This window comes from Lepisosteus oculatus, chromosome 24 (genome assembly GCF_040954835.1).
Source record: "Lepisosteus oculatus isolate fLepOcu1 chromosome 24, fLepOcu1.hap2, whole genome shotgun sequence".
NCBI classification, from domain to species: domain Eukaryota; kingdom Metazoa; phylum Chordata; class Actinopteri; order Semionotiformes; family Lepisosteidae; genus Lepisosteus; species Lepisosteus oculatus.
In genome coordinates, this window is record NC_090719.1 from 14,679,178 (window position 1) to 14,698,257 (window position 19,080).

Sequence of the window (19,080 nt, forward strand, 5' to 3'; positions counted from 1 at the left end):
TGTGGTGAACATCAGATAAACTTCTGGCTGCTACAATGTGAAATCATTTGCTAGGAAACTTAACTTTCAATTTTAATAGTACAAAACATTTTAAACACCTTTGAAGTACTGAGTAGTAATTGCTCAGAGGAATTTACTTTGTTGCTACAGGTGGGAAATGTCTAAACTAACCCTTTTTGGCAATTATCTCTATCCAAGAAGTTGTTGTTTTTTTCTGATTAGCCTCAGGAGGTTGCAATACATGAAAGCACTAATCTATGAATCCAGATGTTTGTGCACTTAGCTTTTTCTATCTAAAAACTGATTTTAATGGCTTGAAATAAACATGCATTATAATTGACTACTGTGGAAACAAGAACATTGTATCTACAGCAGTACACAATGATGTACTTAGATACATGTCTTTACAAAACGTCTCTCTGGAAAACACAGACCCACAAGTTTCTCTAGATACAGGAACTTTATTTACAAATATTTAGATTAATAGCAGTTTGTTCCATCAAATGAAAAGTACAGCAGTCCAAAGAAAGTTTGTCACATATAAATAACAAGACCTATTTGTAAGCAGTTGAAGGGGTTAAAATTTCTCACACCAGAAAAGAAACAGAAAATCAAAAGGAAAAATAAAAGAAACTAAGCAAACATTCAAGCCAATTTAATTGGAGTTTGACTTGGCCCAGATTCAGTTGGTTTAATATACATGTTATAAACTTGTTAGTGCACAGTGGTCCCTAGGTAGACACCTGTCTACCTCTTGCAAATGTGGTGCAAATCTATTGTTAATCAAAAAGGGAAGAAGTGAATTTAAATATGATCCTAGAGCAACAGCAATAATTTCAGTTTGTTTCAACAGTACTTAAATCTATATTTCCAAAAGGTAACATTCTTTTACTAGGACAGTACTAAAAACGAAAGACACAAAGGTACAAATAAACTAATTTTCTACTGAATGACTTCCAGTTTTGGCCATTACATAACATTCAGTGTCCTGGTGTATTCTTATTAAAGTTTTATGTCAAAGCAAAAAGAAAATGGTCATATTTAGTGTCAAGACAGAAGGGAATAAACCTAATCACAAGATCTTTGGAATCTACTGGAGCAGTGTATCTCCAGTTTACCAGGATAAATATCCCCCCCGAAAGTTGTCTTTTCTCCTGAAATCATGGTAAAAAAAAGTAGCTCTTTATTTTAAATTCATTTCCAGAAAGTAATTTAAATAAAAGTAGTACCCAAGACTGATTAAATGCAAACCTTTAATGCTTTCTTTTTCCAGCAGTTCCACTCAAGTAAGACATTTTTAAGATCTCACAATATACACACTCTCTCAAAAACGACCCCCTTAAACTCTTGCATTTCCCCCAAAAAACATCAACCCCAGCTTGACAGATATTGCTCTGACAACACGCAAAGACAACTCGCAGTTCCACTGCTACATACTGTACTTCAGTGCAAGAAACTGGTGTCTCAGTCAGCCTGAAGTAAACCAACGCAAACGCCTGTCCTGCCCGATTTGTCCACTGATAGGACCCACAATAGGACGTCTGAAAAGAGAAACCATTGCTAACGTTAACATGAACATTACATCCACCGGTACCTAGCAGTCTTCCTTGTTCAGTTGGACTATAAACCCTCTGGAAGCTCTGCAGCGTGTAAATACAGTGGGCACTTCAGAAACTCTCGAAGATACGAGGAAGGGCACATATGGGACCACAGGGCAGGGCCTTCGAAGATCAGCATGTGGCCGGAGGACTGCTGGGTGAAGGAGAGAATGAAAAGCCGTGTTTTTAAATATGGGAATCATCTCAAAATATACGGACAGCTGGACTAGCCACCACGCTCCAGAACAGAACAAAAAAAAAATCTATATAAAAAGCCAACATGCAGCAGTACTTAACACAGAAAGCTGCCGTTGACCAAGCATGAAAATATTAACATTCACGTATCAGACTGTGCAAGTCGTTGTATTTTTAAAATACTGTATATTTTTCTAAAGTGTTACATGCCATCAAATTACTATAACCCTATTTTATTTGCACCACCTTCCTAGAGCATGAAAAGCAAATAAGCAAATGTATATAAACAGGTGGCAAATGCACCATTTACAGAATGCGGATTGAGACAGCGCAGTTGTCACTTTCAGCCATGTGCTGTACAGAATTTTATCAGAAATGTTACATACATACAATTTCTTTCAGATTGCCTATGTACACAGTAGACAACCCCAATATTACCCTAGTTAAAAGAGAATTAACACATGTAACCATGTCGAAATGCCTCTGGTCCTATACCTTGGAGTGTTTTTCAGACTCCAAGCAGGGGCTTTTTGCAGTTCAGTGATGGAGATCCTTATTCTCTTACTCTGCTCTTGGAGAACTGGCACACTCTTGTGTTAAAGAGGTGGAAACACCACACGACATCTGTGCAATCTTGCTTCATGTACAACACTTAATCACCTTCAGGCCTCATGACTGTTGCTCAATGCAATGGAACTGAAACAGGGAGCATCACTGGAAACAGCCTAGAGGTTCAAGTTCCTTCACCTTGCAGAAGGTGTTGAAAAAAATACATCGCCCAAGTACCAAGCCTGAATTTGTCTAAATGTAGTGGTCCAAGTTTAATGGCCATTTTCTTGACAACACAAAATGAGTTCTGCAAAGTGTTTCGAAAAGCCCCTGCTAAGACTGAAACCCAGCCCTTTAAAACGTCCTGTTACAGTCTGATACACACTGCTAAAAAAAATGAAATCTCAGTCCCACCCAGCCCTTCCACACCGAACAATTCTGAAGCAGTTCAACAAGAATCATCCTGTTGCCTGGGTGCTGTGTTTTAGGTCTCCGCTTAATGAAATACACTGAAGAGACGTACATTGCTTACGCAGGCTGGATTACTGCACAGTAACCAGTCCTTTTCTTCAGGGGGACTACAGTCAGACCTCGAGTGATACAAGACCCCTCAGAGAGAACTGACCGATTGCACAAGAGCAAAGACGAGTTTACCCAGATTGATGATGGAACAAAAAAAAAAAATACAAATTACACAAGAAAAACAAAATAAAACTAGTGTTAAAAGGTGAATCTCCATTAGCGGTTAAATGTATTTTTCCTGGTTTTTAATTGCAAGTACAGCTATACCTGTGCTTTTGAGGGCAACATAAGAGACAGAGGCCACACTTTACAGAATCGTACTTAAATGTCTTTTTTCCTAGAGCACTTTTAATATTAAAAATCAAAATGTTATCATTAAAATCATATACACACAATATGCATTTTAAAGGTTAGCACAGTTTCTTCAAATGTATACATATTTATTTTTTTAAACGGTCATCTTAAATGGAGGAGGGCGACGTCTCTAAGAGCTGGGCTACAGCCGAGACCTTGGAGGAACGCCACAGCCCAGTCCTGGCGGCCCTGCTTGTCAAGGTTAAGACGGGATGTGAAATCAAGTGCCCTTGGAGGGCTCTGGGCAGTTCTGTTTTGTTAAAAATAGACAAGTGACAAAAAAAAAACAATCTACCTATTCATCCTCCGTTTTGCACAAAAGGATAACTGTTAAAAGTCAGCAAGGTTTTACAAACCAGATACTATTTCCTGTGGATGGGAGGAAGGGGGGGAGGTCTATCCCAGCCTGTTGCCCTCTCCGCAGGCTTTCCATGTGCCCTTTGGATGCCAGACGACTCCCGAGCACTTTCAAAAGGGATTGCAATTCTCACACCAGCCACCAGAGGGTGCTGCTTGCTGAACATCCACCAGATGGGGTGGGGGAGGCCCTCTACACAAGATTTCCCCAAATACGTCAGCACTGGAACCCACATATTTCTATAAACTATAATAAAGGTTTTCAAGCATCCCATAAACATCACCTGTACAAGTCACCAGGGATTCTCCCGTCTACAATCCTGTTTTTGTCTCTACTGATCAGATGGCGAACGACATATATACATAACTGCAGATTTTTAGAAACCGTATCGATTTAATTTATACCATATCAAAACCCTTTGCCAACGCTCGTCTTCGAAGACGGAAAACCAAAAGCATTAAGAACCTGCAGCTTTCCAGATCACAGCCCAGGGACTGACAGATCGCCCGAGAAGGCTCAGCTTTAAAGACAGCATCTCCTGACACGCTCCCTGATCGGCAAGGCATGGATTCCATATACCAGAGCCAGATAAGAAATTAATGTAATTATTGGTAAAATTAATGTTTTATTGAAGAGAAATGTATAAACATCTTCACGTAGAGCAAGCAGCAAGGGAAGATAAAACAATAATAGTAATAAGGCAACATACAAAAAAAAAAAAAAACAGATCATTCCTGGAAAGTGTTTTAAAAAAATCATTTGATATGACAGGGATTTCAGGGGATTATTAATGATGTTGGAGGCTAAGTGTGGTCACATTACGGGTCCACATGGATCTTAACAGGTGACGGAGGGGGACATTTTGTACCTAATTCCTGAATGTACTCACGGTGTGCTGACTCTCCTAATCTTCCATGTTATTGTGAAAACTTTTGCTCAGCTTTCAATGCATCCTTTACATTTTTCTCCTCACTTTTGTTCCATCCGACTATCCAAAATCACCCTGATTTACAAGGCGGTCTCTCGCGGCCTGTTCTAAGCTATCCTTTTTTGGAACAGGAATACAAGACGGGTGTTTGCCGATACCGAATCGCTCGTATCCTCACCTTCTCCACAATCACAAACCTATCAGAGCCGAGATATGCATGGAGCCAGTTATCTGTTGCATCCTTCAGCTATATGCATACTCACAGAGCGAACTGCATACGTCGCCTTCCAATGTTACATCACTGGAGCTACAGAGGGAGCCCAGCTGCGTCATTTCCACAGTTGCCTGTTCACGGACCAGAAACTGCCGCAACGACAAATTATACAGAAAGCAAATGTTTAAAAATCCTTGATTAAATCATGCAGGAGAGGGCTGTCATTCGAAATCTACCTTAACGTGGGTTGGTGGGTTCTTTGTTTCAAGGTCAATGAATAAACCCTTTACGTAACTATAAAACAAATCTCAAAGATGCCTTATTTTTTACCTGTCAGATTTAATGCCACTGTCACTTCAGCTGCAAGCTCAAATGTTGTACAGCATATATACACACACCTATTGGGAGGCATTAAAAACGCAACCGGACTTTGCTGCATTTTTAAAGCCTTCCAGTATCTATGCGTACATGTACAGACCGTGTTCGACCAGATTCTGAAGGCCAGTCCCACTGAGATGAGCTGTACCACATGGTGCTGGAGAGTGATGGCAGGGCGGGGTGGGGGGGGGGGGGAGGGGGGGCGACAGATGGACAGGAGGAGGTCGAGGAGAGAGCAGGGGGACGGGGGTTCAGAGGAGGGGGCGCAGGAGGAGCCGGCAGCCGAGCCCGCCCCTCATTGTCTTCCCCCCCAGGTACCCCGGGGGCGAGAGGAGGGTGCTGGGTGGTCATTAGCAGCCACACCCTTCCCTCTGGGGCTGTGGTTCGCTGGTTAGCCTCCCGCCCTGGGGGGCCGAGGGCTTGTGCTGGACCCCCGACTCGGCGGCGTTCAGGTCCAGGCTGCCGTCCTGAATGTTCTGGTAGATCTTCTTGGCCGCCTCCAGGAATGCGTCTTCCACGTTCTCGCCCCTAGAAGGAAGCAGCACGCTGAGCCAGGGCACCGGGGAGGCTGCACAACGTCCGAGGACACGCAGACTTAATTACAGCTCACTTGGAAGCCTATCTACGTCCCGCTCAGGGGAAGGAAGACAGTGAAGAGCACTGTCACAATATAATCGAAACTGCTCAACAGCACAGCTGTCTACAGTCCCAGGACAGAACCTTAGGAAGACACGTTTTCTCTGTGCAAGTGGGGTCCTCAGCAAACTCTCCTGCACCTTGCTGGGATCACAGATGCAAGAAATTCTGTTCTGTTCTCAGCAGCCTGGAAACTGACGTTTAGGAACCTGTGACTCATACAATAACAATTTCATAAGATTCTGCCAGTTTAAAAAAAAGTAGGGTTTGCTGAACTTAGAAAAGGTTCAGAACCAGTTTTTTAAAAATCCGTAGTTTTTTCTGTCCAATTCATACTGGTCATTTAAAATTAGTTCTAAGGATTCTGTATTAATGGATGAGACCTTGATATAAAATCACAAATATCCCTTCTATGCATGACATGACCTTTCTCATCACTTACAGTCTTCATATTACATAATAACCTTCCCTCTGTTGCTGCTACAGAAGTTGGTTATGAGTGACTGACTGACAATTTCTCTGAATGGAATTTTTTTATGTAAGCTTACTGAAGAACAATTTCAAACTTACGTTTTTGCACTTGCTTCAAGGAATAACAGACCTATAAAATAAAAGGGTATGAGTCAACTTTAAACTCAGGAGTACGCACAGGTCCCAGTTTAACAAGGGGCATTCAGTTTACAGAAAATAGATGTGGATTTAATTTGTACTTTTTCTGTTAATACTTCCTTAGGGTGAACCCACAAAAGAATGAAACTTAGTAACCATCTCTGCTGCCTGCTGCTGTACTTGGTCTCAGCTAGATATACTGGAGTGGGATTTGACAGACACGATTTGCTCAGTATGTCATCGGAGACCAAAGTTTCCATTTAAAGTGAAAAATTCCTTTTATACATCTTAGAAGAAGCTTAAATTAAGCCCGTGGCATGACGTCACTTGCTGGAAATTGTGCGTCCTGAACTTTACTTGTAAATCCATTGTAGTTTTGCCACAAAGTCATGCAATTTAACAACTATAAACAGCATTTTTTTTTTAAAAAAAAAAGGGGACATCCTTTTGAACGAGGCTTTACAGTCCTCACTCCTCACCATTTTCTTCTGCAAACTGCTTGGCCTCTTCGTACGTCACATCTCGCTGGGCCTCCAGGTCTGCCTTATTTCCTATCAGGATGATCACCTGAAGACAGAAAGGCACAGATAGCTGAGGAAATGCAGGCAAGAAAAACAAAACCATTCAGAGGAACTGCTATTACCTCCACAGCCTTATTGTTTTATTTCCTTTGCGTCAGTGGAAACTGGGATTTGAAATTAATGAACTGAAACCATGTTTACAAATTGGGACACAACAAAACACCTTCACCTCGGAGACCAAACCAGTACCTCCACGAACTCCTGCTCCTGCAACAGATCCATGACATCATGGCCAGATGGCAAAGTAAAAAAAATACCATTTTCTTTCCGAGAGCTTAGCTCGGGCGATGTCAGTGAAGTCTGCCAGACGTTGCTCTCCTACACTTTCTGACGGGATATCAGATAATGCTGGGGTATCTGCTTTCCGAAGCACTAAACAGGAAATTCTTGGTATTTTCCAGTGCTAACATGATCACAGACTGTGGCCGTGGCGCGGTATGTAACTGTGCTGCCTTTGAGAAGTCAGATGGCATTTGGAAGCTCAGCTACGCGGGCACCTACAGTTCCCTTGTCAAATCCAGGTACGCTCTGTATCCTCACATGTCATTTGTGCGCTGACTGCGGAACAAATTTATCGTCAGTTTGGAACGCGCTCCACGATGAAAAGCGCGTGTTCAGCCGTTCATCCCCATATGTGTCACCATCTATTCATGCAAACACAAATGTTCCTCGCTTTAACTGTGCATGTTTGTGTGTACACGGCGTATCCTCCCCACAGTGTAGTACACAACGCAGGCACAACTACGGCCCTGCTAAATGAATAAACCACACTAGGTGCTGGGCGGCACGGTTTCACAGTGGTTAGCACTGCTGCCTCGCACCGCTGGAGTCCTGGGATCAACTTGTGCACTGCCGTGTGGAGTCTGCATGTTCTCCTCGGGTGTTGCGGGGGTTTCCTCTGGGCGGACACGCTGGCTGGTACACTGTCTGTGTGGACTGGCGTCCCACCCAGGGTGTGTCCTGCCTCACGCCCGTTGCTCCCAGGGAGAAGCTCTGGCTCCCCCACAGCCCTGTTCTTAATAATCAGTTACTGAAGGCGATGCGAGGATGTGACCGGTGTGTGAGTAGGAGTAGCATGCGAATGAGAAGGACAGACTGTGCCAGGAGTGCCCTGTAGCGCCGGGGAGAGAGGAGCCACTCACAGTGTTGGGGTTGGTAAGGTTTCTCGCATCTGTCAGCCAGCTGCTAAGGTGGTTGTACGTGCTTCTCCTAAAGGGAACGCAAAGAAATCGCCCGTTACAATGATGAAGGCGGCTTTCAGGGTCGGTTTGCAAAAACACTAACTTGACATTTCAATCAATCAATCAAATCGATCGATCAAATTCCAGAAATGACAAGGACTGGGACATTGTCCACAGTCTAAGGAAACAAAAGTACTGCACTGCAGGAAGGGCAACATCACGTGCCAGTTATTCTGCAGAGCGTCATCGTGAACGGATCGGACGCATATTTTCCATGAAAAAAACAGTGGACGAGATTCTTAGACTCCTGCTCCTATCACACTGAGATGCAGATATGTGATAAGACAGAAAAATCGTACATCCGAAATATATTCCCTGAGGTGTGCAGCATCACATGTTCCCTTTGACAGCAGGAGAATTTTAAACAGGCAGCCCCATCCACTCCCTAACTCAACTCTGATGATTCCTCAGCTGTTCTCCATCAGCTTTTTTACCGTTGCCTCAATAAAACATAAGGGCACTCACAAACAGAAAAACTGCCTAGAATTATCTGTGAGCAGCAGCTATAGTCAAAATGACATGCCCTTCAAGGTCTGTGGTCCTTGAAAACAAAGATAAATGGGGTAACATCCATTTTCAGTTACACTCACGTTTAAGCTAATGAAATTAAAACCATAGTCATTTATAAAAGAGAAAATACAACAATCTACACTACACATGTGATGTGCTGAAACGGCCTGCAGTGCTGCTGATGTCAGCAGGGAGGAGGTGGGCACTGTACAGTAGTTTCATCTGCCCCTCTCAGTCTCCCTGAAGATACAGGAATACAGGAATACAGGAATACAGGAGATGAGGGATGAAAAATAGGAGCAGCAGCTGCTTCAGGAAGCAAGCTTGAGCCTATAATTAAATTAAAGCCGTACCTCCTCTTACGAAAGTAACTCGTTCCCAGAAACCCTTTCGCATAGTGAAAATTCGTAACAAGAAAAACCATTTCTGTTATTTCTTATGGGGAAAAATTACAATCTGTTCTGGACCTCAAAAATGTCACCCCTAATTTGACCTTTTCCCCCACTGAAAAATGACAAAAGAATAACAACTAACAGACTGTGTTTTTAGTATTAAAAAGCACTGCTTACCTAGTCGGACCTCATTAATCACACCTAAGTACCGTTCTGCACCGCAACCATTTCAGTTGCTTCTTGTGCAATGACTCACACGCTCAATTTTCATTTTCACCTTTAGGGTCCGTGATAAATTCTAAACCACAACTATGCTTGCAAAAAGGAAAGGCGCACACAACAGCAAACTGCAGACGCAGCAGGACGTGGGGAACAGTGTGGCACGTCTCTCTGTGCTGGCCCTCACCCACACGAGTCAGTCGGATGACGCCTTCCTCTTCCCCCTCTCTCTCTACATTTGGCAGAGATCTCAATACCCTTTCCCCCCGAATGGCTACAGGTGGCTTTCGTTATTCGAAATGTGGGTCACAATCCACATGCTGCGCTGTATCAAACCTTCATGAAAAAGAACATGACAGGTATGGGTGCACTCCGGTCGCCAGCGCTCCCGATCCCAGCGTCGAGGGCCCTGATTAACGCGCGGGCCTTGGCCACACGCCGCCGAACACGGGCGGGACAGAGGCTCCGGTCTACCTGGTGATGTCGTAAACCATCAGCGCCCCGGCCGCCCCTCTGTAGTAACTCCGCGTGACGGCTCTGAACCTCTCCTGGCCCGCCGTGTCCCAGATCTGCAGCTTGATCTTCTGCCCGCTGACCTCGATTATCCTCGTCCCGAACTCCACGCCGATCGTGTGGGGGCAGTCGGCCATAACTGCGGCACAAAGGTCCGGTTAAGAGAAACTTTGCATTGGGGGGAGAAAAAAAACGTTTCGATGGAACTCCTTCTTCCCCACAACTCCGTGTTCTGTCCCTTTACAATCAGCAGCTTTGATACAGAAATAGGGATAAAGCAAGTTGTGACAGAAACCACAGCGCACAAGGCCGATAATACAGCCACACAGGACTGAACACGTAATGGGAAAATAGGAATAAATGCACCATTATCTGTGCTCCTTTTAATACTGCAGGGCTCTGTACGACAGAGAAGTAAATTTGTCAAGCGCAGCTCTGAACTTTTCAACGGAACTCCATTCAGGACTTAAAACCATGAGCAGAATGTCACACTCAAATCAAACTGACACAAGCTTGACTCTGAGGTGAGTATTGCTTTCTGGTATCCGGTTTCATTTTACTCCCAGGGCTGTCAGGATATCCTTAAGCTCCCCGGTGCTGTAATTAATACAATGTTATCTGTTCACCTGTTCTGAATCAATCTACTCCAGTTTCACTCGCCGAAGTTCGTGTGCAGTTAAATCAGCCTTCTGAAAGAAGCCTGAGAGGAGGTGGTCATGGAGAACTCAAAACCCCTAAGTGCTGCTGTTTACAATCACTCATAAGCAGGGTGAACAGGAGTATTACAGAACAATGCATATTCATGTGCACAGGAGGAACGCGTCAAGCACACAACTTCATCATGGGCAAGAGGTGCTGAGAAAACAGAAATGCTTTCAATCTGAGATACAGCAGTCACAACGTATCTGTCTGTTTCTGACATCTTTACAAGCGCCCAATAACATGGACAAAACATGGAGTCATTCATCACAACACAAAACAGAACAAGCACACAACATGTACTGAGCACAAGAAGAACATCCTATTGCGAAGCCAGTTTGACCAGAAACTCTAGTCATCCTCATCAGTGCTTTAGCAAGTAACTTCAAATTAGCAAGGACATATTTTCTGATATAAGACGAAAAACGAATTCTCCTTGTAATAAACATAAAAGGCGTCACTGTCAAACACGAAGAGCCTACTTACATTTCTTTTCTGTGAACTGGTGAAGCAAACAGGACTTTCCCACTCCCATGTCCCCTGGAAGACAAGTAAAAAACAAGCTCTACATATAAACCATATTGACATCCTCTACAAACTACCACCAAACGCCAGCATTTCAGTTTCTGACAGCTACAAATGAATGATGACTCACGCAAAGCTCTTATGAAACAATTATTCAAATTTCTTTTTAAGAAGTATTCTGCGTGGGGGGTGAGTACAAATGTACAAAGTTAATGTTCCCTTGCAGGTTACATATGACTGAGGCTGACATCTGTAATTGTCAGAAAATGGGAACTTGTCCATGTGTAGAGAACATGAGAAATAAAATTGAACTAAGCAGTTCAATTTTACTACTCAACATCCACAGCGTACAGTAACACCAGAACATCAACATGATCTCTTTAAACACCCACTGGCCAAAGAATAAACAAGGTCTAGAAGTGTATGGGGCTCTCTTCAGTTTGCTTGATTTCACACTTGGGTTCATTTTCAATTATAAAGCAAGAAAATAATTTAACCTCCCCAGAAGCACTTTCAGCCAAGCGAGTATAACTGTGACCCCCAGGGTTCTCACTCATTTTTACCAAGTAAATTCCCAAACTTTTCCACAACTTCTTTTCCCTGCACAATTGACACCTCGCACGTCCTGGGTCTTCATCTTTTTGGAGCCACAGCTTTTGCATTTGTCATCTGCTAACCAGCGGTCACTGAAAACACATTTCCCCGGCATTCTGACACAGGCGTGAGGCTAGCTTACTGGAAAATGAAATTCCAGGGTTTCCTTGACCGCGGGAAGCCCGGTCCACCTCCGAGCGCTCACACGGGGGGGAGAAAGGCGGCGAGCAGGAGCACAGCCCCCCCTCTCGCACACTTACCAATGATGATGTACTTGAAGATGTAGGAATAGTTGTACGGAGCAGTGGCCATGGTGGCGCTGAAAGGAGACGAGAAAAAAAAAAGCCATTAGACCTACGAGGAGGGAAAACAAGAAGTGGTCAGGCCCTTCGAAGGGCAGTCAGAGGAGGGACGCACCCCCCGCAGGGCAGACGGACGGCAGATTCGCCCGGGCACCTGCTGCCACGCTTCAGTGAGGGAGGCTGCATACAGTGCACAACTCTTCTGCCTGGCGGTCGTGAACTAAATGTCAGCTGCCAGCCGTACTAACGTGAACATCACAGGGCTTCTCCGCACACCTTCTCTCATTAACAACAGTATTTCATCTCTCCCAGCCCCACCCCTCTTCACTCTAAACACACCCTCTACACAGTAAGGTAGGAAACGACCCGGGTAAACCGCAACACTCAAAAGGCATACTCCGATTACTTTAACTGTGACATTCCGAAAGACTTCATTCGGAACGGCTCAGCAGCAGCACTTATCCGGCTGCAAATCTATCACAGGCAGAAGGCCGCAGCGATCCAGAGGGGCTCGGTGAGCACTGCGAGCCGCGTTCCCGGCCGCCCGTGACCGGGACTCCCTGTGCAGAGGAATCCTACTCCCTTGGGCCCCTGAGCAAGGCCCTTCACCCCAACTGCTCCAGGGGCGCCGTATAAACGGTCGACCCTGCGCTCTGACCCCCAGCTTCTCTCCCTGTCTGTGTGTCTCACGGAGAGCAAGCTGGGGTCTGCGAAAAGACACATTCCTAATGCACGAAACAGTATGTGGCCGATCAAGTGATCTGATCTTCAAAGAGAAGTGGCTGAACATCCTCGCTCTCCCGTGTGCGACTGCAGGGTTTGTACCCACGCCCCGCGACGCAGCGAGCACGCACCCGGCTAGGCCAAATCAAGTCGGCTAGGAAAATAAGCGGCTGCTCAAAATTTGAAAACAAAAATAACCCAGTGCGTTAAAAAACTATTTCGAACCATCCTATTATGTAAGGGTGATTTGGTTTTTTTCCTGCTTTTCAGCAAGAACAGAAGTATATTTGCCGTAATGCTGACGCTGAGGTTTCTGGTGCAGAATTGCAGTGCCCATCCCAGCTCAAGAGCTCCTGCATTGCTGATAGCATCTCTGACAGCCAGCACTGCCCTGAGAACTCAGACCAAGATGAGCAGTCCTTTCTGAGCCTCCCTGCTGTAGTTATTACATTCGCTCTGAAAACTAGACAATTCATTTGCACGCACGCACACCAGCAGAAGACGTTCACAGCTACAATGTGACAAGATTTCCATCCCGAATATCCTTCACGCTTGGAGACCTTCCAAAGTGAATATTTCTATAAATGCTGCAGCGGCTCAAGTTATCTTTTTTCCTATTCTAACAAATACAGTAAGCACACACATATTTAATGTATATTAAAATACTTACTGTTCAATAGACAAAGTATTTGTATAAACCCTTGTCATTTAATATTTACAATGAATGAAAACAGTATGTCAGTAGCAGACAAAGGTGTTTTGCTCGTTACGGACAGTTAAGTAGGATAATGATTGACACACAAATGATATTATACTCTCAAGATAATAACAGCATTTCAGCCAATAGGAAGACTTAAAACACCTGCAAATATAAAGAACGCTGTGTTGTGCATGATTAACATCATGCAAAACAAAGGCTGAAGGCATATTTACATTAATATGCTGGGCTTACTCAAGTCATGTGTAAATCGCATTCGGACTTCATCAACATGAATGTTTGCTAAACATTCATATATTTTAGAGCGCATTTTGGACACTGGAAAATACACAGCTCTTTTTCAGTACAGATCTAGACCAATGTGAAAAAACAACTTCATTTGCACAAATTAGCCGGGTCTGAAGATCACAAAAGAACTGACCAGATACTTTACTTGTTTCCTGCGCTCCTTTACTGATTATTCCACTGCTGGGAACACTGAAGCATCAAACCAGAAGGCAGTGTCGCACGGAGATCCTGTATTCTAACACTTCTTGGATACAGTTATTGCTACATTTTAATGGACTTATTTTTACCTTCCCCCCACCCCGACAAACCTGCAACATACACACCGCCCACATGGGCCCTGGAAGAAACTAGCCTTTCCAGGAAGGAGCTTCCAGGCGACTGGCCTCTCTTCAGAAGGACTGGCCATTTGTCCGGGGGACAAACCAGGCCTCCTGCAGTACTGCATCACCGGCAGGTGATTCGGCTCCTGCTAAGGTCCATTCTGAACAGAACTCCATGTCAACAAGGACTCAGTTCCAACTGTTAAGTGAACATATTTGCATTTAGCCACTTGAGACTTCACTGCCTTCAGTAAAGCAAAGTAATGTCTTCGGAAAAAGCCTATTTTAAAGCGTACAGAAGAAAAAGCTAAGTAAGTGCTAACCTTAAATAATATAAGAAAACGTACACTTAAAGAAGGGAGTGTTGGATAGCTCAATCACTTAATACACATGTAGCATTATGTATTGTTGATGATTCATTTACAATATACCTCCCTTTGCAGTGAGACCTCAATGCATCTTACATAGATCACAGTAATGTATTGCAAATCTCATAGTTACGATTGCTGAACACTGCGTACATTTCTGCTGTTCAGAAGAATACGGCTGGGATGTTGCATTCATCAACTAGTGAAAGCAAACATACAACCACCGCCACGTCTCAATGATCAAACCCCAGGATGCAGTGCACATCAAACGGGCTCTGGGATTAGCGATCAGCATCACCTGTAAACTATGGATCAATGAGGCCAAACCTGCTAGGGAATTCGGTTCCCGTTTTAACTGGGACTGAAAAACCACAGTATGCACAGAACACTGAGACTGACAGGTCAAGAGGTAACCAATAGAGCCAACAGACTTCCCCCCAAATCCTGGTGCAAGAATGTTGTGGTATGAAACACCGATACAGAACAAGAGGACTTCAGTTCATTACTTGTAAAGATTCACACGAGATCTCAGTGAAAAACGGACTCTTACATAACGAGCGATGAACACCTCCAGAGCTCCGAGAGGCTCTTGCTGCGCTTGTCTTTCTTTACTGAGAACAGCAGCGCTGTATCATAAGCTCTACGCTAAAAATATCACAAGAGAATAAAAACATATTACGACGGGAGCATCACAGAGCAGTATACAGGGCTCCAGACCCTGGCTGGAGAGCTGTGGGCTCAAGTCCCCTTGAACTGGGCTCTCTACCTGACTGCTCCAGCTCACCAGGGTTACTGGGTTGGGTGGAGGTTAACCACTAGTTGAGCCCAAGCAGGGTCAGCACACGCACACACATGCTCGGTGTGCTCAACGCTACAGTCACTGGGATAAGATCCAGCCCGAGGACCCGCCAGGCGACGGTTTGGATCGGATTTGAAACCACGGAAATGAAAACAGTTCAATTCCCCTTTCCGGCGCATAGATAAACGAGGTTTGTTTAACGCAATAAAGACACTTCAGGTCGACAGCCGCAGAAGGAGTGCGTTAAATCATCACCACTGTGGCAAATAATACATGATCCCGAGACACGAACAGGCTGTTTTCACAGCAAACCGCCTGAGGGGACACAGCTGGCACACTGCTGCCAGATCACTGACATTTACAAGCATTTCTCTGATTCTATTATTGAGAAATAAAGGTGCCTTATTAAGCATTCACACCCCCCCTAAAAAAAGATTTCAAAGTAAACCATTCAACACAGGTGCTACATTTACACATGCATACAAAACTGAGTTTTATCTCATTCTAGAACCTATAAACCACTCTCGACTAACGGAGACCCATGAGCAAAAAGATCATTTATGAAGAAATTCCCTCTCATCTTTATGAACATAACCGATACCCCAACAGCGTAGCGCCTTGTAGTGACTTCAAGAACTCTGACGCCCCAGTCTGAAACAGCAACAATCTACGTCCGTCACATAACTAGTTATTTCTCACACGCTCCTCATACTGCGAGATTACAGCACCATCCATTTTCTAACTGCTTCATGCAATTCAGGATCGCGGGGGAGCTAGATCCTCTTCTGGCACGCAACAGGCACAGTATACAGTTAACCCTGGAAGGTAAACAGACAAACAGTGCCTCTGGACTGCGGGAGGACACTGGAGTGGCCAGAGGAAACTCGTGTGAACATACAAACTCCACACAGACAGCACACAGAGTTTTCCAGAATTACATCTGGGCATCACAGTGAATTAAGTCCTGATTAAAAAAAAATGTGTAAAAGTTAACCAGAGGTAGGAAATTGTACAACCCCCTCCCAAGTTAACAGAAAGGTAAAAGTACCTGAAATTAAGACTCCCCTAGGTCACGGCAAGGTCACTAAGCTCACCTGTACATTTTACATGCCTGCCTGTTTTTTTTCCCCAGTTGTAATATAATTGGGTGGAATGGTGATCTTGTCATATCTATGGTAACAATGTACACATACAAGAACCCGAGGTGTGGCATCCACAAGCAAGAATATTTGAGAAGCCTTTGTAACCCGGTTCTCTGTGGATGGGCTTGTGCATGGCAAGATGGGAAAACACAATCAAAATGAAGTTTTAAAAAAAAAATAACGAGGTCATCCTGGGATGCCCCCTGCATCTTTCATGACGGACGAATTAAGGACCGCGAGAGTGTTCTGGGCTAAGCTGGTGCAAAGTGCACTATACCAAATCATTCAGCTCCCTTTTTTTTTTTTTGAGGCTGCCGATTTGGGCCTGTGCTTTGCCCACACACACACAAAGCAAACTAGAAGAAGAAAGATCGCTGCAGTTTTAAGACGTTAGCCGACCTCTCTCTTTCAAACAAAGTACTTCAACGCGTCTGGAGTGCCATACACGGCACACGCAAAGAATCCGTTCCTCACTGAGTCACTGCCGACAAGCAAAAGGAGAAGACTTCCTGTGAGAAATGCCATAAGAATCTCCCAAGCATAGAGAATGCTAGCATGTGACCAACCTGCCTTGAGCTCCTGCCAGTTCAGCACTTCCTCTCCCTGACAAGAGCGAGACCTCACCATCTCTCTCCCTGCAGCTGAACACACTCCTTCCCTCTGTGGCCTACTACCTGACACTCACCAGGCACCCCTGAGCTCCTTTAAATGACTTCACGTGAAATGAGGTCAGGAAATTGCGAAAACGGCAGGGGCTTAAAATATCGTTTTTTTTTTACAAATCATGACTCAGCAGTGCATTATCTGCAACATCTCCACCAAACAGCGGCTGACATGCTCACACGGAACGAAGCCAACCGACACCCCTCAAGTGAAAACCTGGTGGCTATGTTTTCAGTTTCCCCACGGCAGATCCTCAAGAGCTCTCACTTCTCCACCTGACCTGGGGGATACACCCCCTCCTGTGTGTGCAAGAGTAAAACACTGAGGTCCTTCAGGGCGAACAGCAGGGGATTCGTGCACACGATTCTTCAGATTTTGTCACCCTCATTCCTAGGTTTTTCACCTTTATCATAATAAAACTCCCCCCATCTTTCAGAATCAGGCAGAAACTGTAGTCTGCTCCAGGATACACAATCCGGGTGACCTCACAGGGGCCTGGATGCCGACAGAAGCAAAACCAAGTAGCTGGAAATCCTTGTAAAACGTGTTTTCAGATCTAACCCTTCTCGGTGGTACATTCGGATCACAATCTGCGGCACACTGAGCATCCGAGAGCCGAAACTCTAGCGGGCTGTCTTCAGGCACGAAAGAACACACCCGATCCTGCTTAGAGATCCCCCAGCTGAAAAACTGAATCAATCGATTTCGAACAGAGATCCAGAAAAATCCAAGAAACCAGGGATAACACTCTTTCTACACCCGTCTCGTCCTGGGCTGTCTTTTGGAAAACCATTCAAAAAGGTGGCCAAGAACGCGTCAGAGCTGTGTAAATTGGTCTTCTGAGTACGGACCATTGAAAACCGGCTTTACAGAGACGACAACACAGCCGAGGCCTAAGAGACCCTCGCATGCAGCGTCTTGCAATAGAAATGCGGCAGAAGGGGGGTAAAACGCTTCTTTTGAACAGTCGTCATTGTCCATTTTATTTGCAGCTCGGCTACGCCTGTCAACACCGTATACCTTAACCGACCCGGGCCTGCTGTCTCAGCTCACCGGGACTGAGGGGCAGCGCAATGCCCTGCAAGCCTAAGAAATCGCCGTCTTCGCCACAATTTCACAAGCACGCATTGATAAGACCGCAGGAGAGGCTCATGAAGCGACACGGACAGCACACCCCCACCCCACATATCTCTCGCATGACAAATCAAAAACATGCTCTGCACCTCCAGCGCCGTGACAGCAGCACCGCTTGAATTCAGATCGCGTTTGCAGAAGGGAGGGGGGGGACGGATATCTGGCCGGCGACCCGGCCGGTGTTGTTGTCACTTCATTACACCCGACGCTGTCACCGTTTAAACTTTAAACCCCTCCCAGCCGGGCCGGGGTTGTGCTGCTGCCCGGCGAGAGCTGCTAGGCCCGGCCCGCCTCCTCCATCAGCACCGGTGTCGCCGCTCCAGCCCCCTGACACAGCACTGGGGGGGACAGGACCCCCAAACGTGCCGCCACGCAGCGGACGAGCGACAGTCCCTGTGCGATGGGCACCGAGAAGCGATAGTCTCGATATTTCAACACCCCCCCTCCCCTCCCCGGTATTCCTCGCCTCTTATTCAAACGGCAAACAAAATATCATGAGACCGACCTCTTCCGGATAGAGAGACACCGAACAAAAGCCACCGGCCAGCGCCGCCCGCAGCCCCGCAAAACGAGCGAAAACAAGAGGGGGGAAAAACCGACACGAAACGTCGACAGTCACCTTCCCGGCGTGCAGAACCCGCCGCCGTGCAGGAATGGAGCGGACGGGCTTGCCGAGCCGGATAATATTCGCGATCTGGGTGTAGTCACCCCCTCCTCCTTCCTGCCTGCCTTTCTCTCCCCCCCCCGACGACAAGGGAGAGATTCTCATCCAGAGGCGACCGCCCGGCTCCGACAGCCGCCGGCGGGGCGGCCCGGAGGTCCGGCCCGGCCCGCTTACCGTGATTCCGAGGGCGGCTGCGTCGACTCGCTCCGGCGCTGTGAAGGGATCCGCAGGGCGATCCTGGGCTGAGGAGTCTGCCGATCCAAGATGGCGGCCCGCGCTGCACAGGGTTTCCTCCGTCACACACAATGGGCCTGGGGGGACAAAGGGCAGCGGCGCGCGCCCGG

At 45.8% G+C, this 19,080-nt stretch overlaps 1 protein-coding gene across 4 annotated transcripts; it reads right to left on the bottom strand.

Moving 5' to 3' along the window:
- Positions 1–441: 441 nt before the first annotated feature.
- LOC102685360 (ras-related protein Rab-14) lies at positions 442–19,080 on the bottom strand. 4 transcript variants are annotated; one of them, XM_015367070.2, is made up of 8 exons: positions 18,692–18,858; positions 11,876–11,934; positions 10,983–11,036; positions 9,759–9,936; positions 8,065–8,131; positions 6,821–6,908; positions 6,303–6,333; positions 442–5,624 (listed from the first exon to the last, which is right to left on the bottom strand). In XM_015367070.2, the coding sequence occupies exons 2-8, from the start codon at positions 11,925–11,927 to the stop codon at positions 5,447–5,449; spliced, it is 648 nt and encodes a 215-aa protein (XP_015222556.1). In that variant the 5' UTR covers positions 11,928–11,934; positions 18,692–18,858; the 3' UTR covers positions 442–5,446. The 4 variants fall into 4 exon arrangements, with proteins under 4 accessions (XP_015222556.1, XP_015222558.1, XP_015222557.1 ...); XM_015367072.2 differs by lacking the exon at positions 18,692–18,858 and adding an exon at positions 18,578–18,649; XM_015367071.2 differs by lacking the exon at positions 18,692–18,858 and adding an exon at positions 18,162–18,534.

Excerpts from the sequence above, each read along its gene's own strand:
- LOC102685360 (XM_015367070.2), bottom strand. The coding sequence starts at position 11,927 with ATGGCCACTGCTCCGTACAACTATTCCTACATCTTCAAGTACATCATC. Across the intron at positions 9,937-10,982 it reads CCAGTTCACAGAAAAGAAAT|TTATGGCCGACTGCCCCCAC; the intron begins GTAAGTAGGCTC and ends TTTGTGCCGCAG. Across the intron at positions 6,334-6,820 it reads GCAGTTTGCAGAAGAAAATG|GTCTGTTATTCCTTGAAGCA; the intron begins GTGAGGAGTGAG and ends TTTATTTTATAG.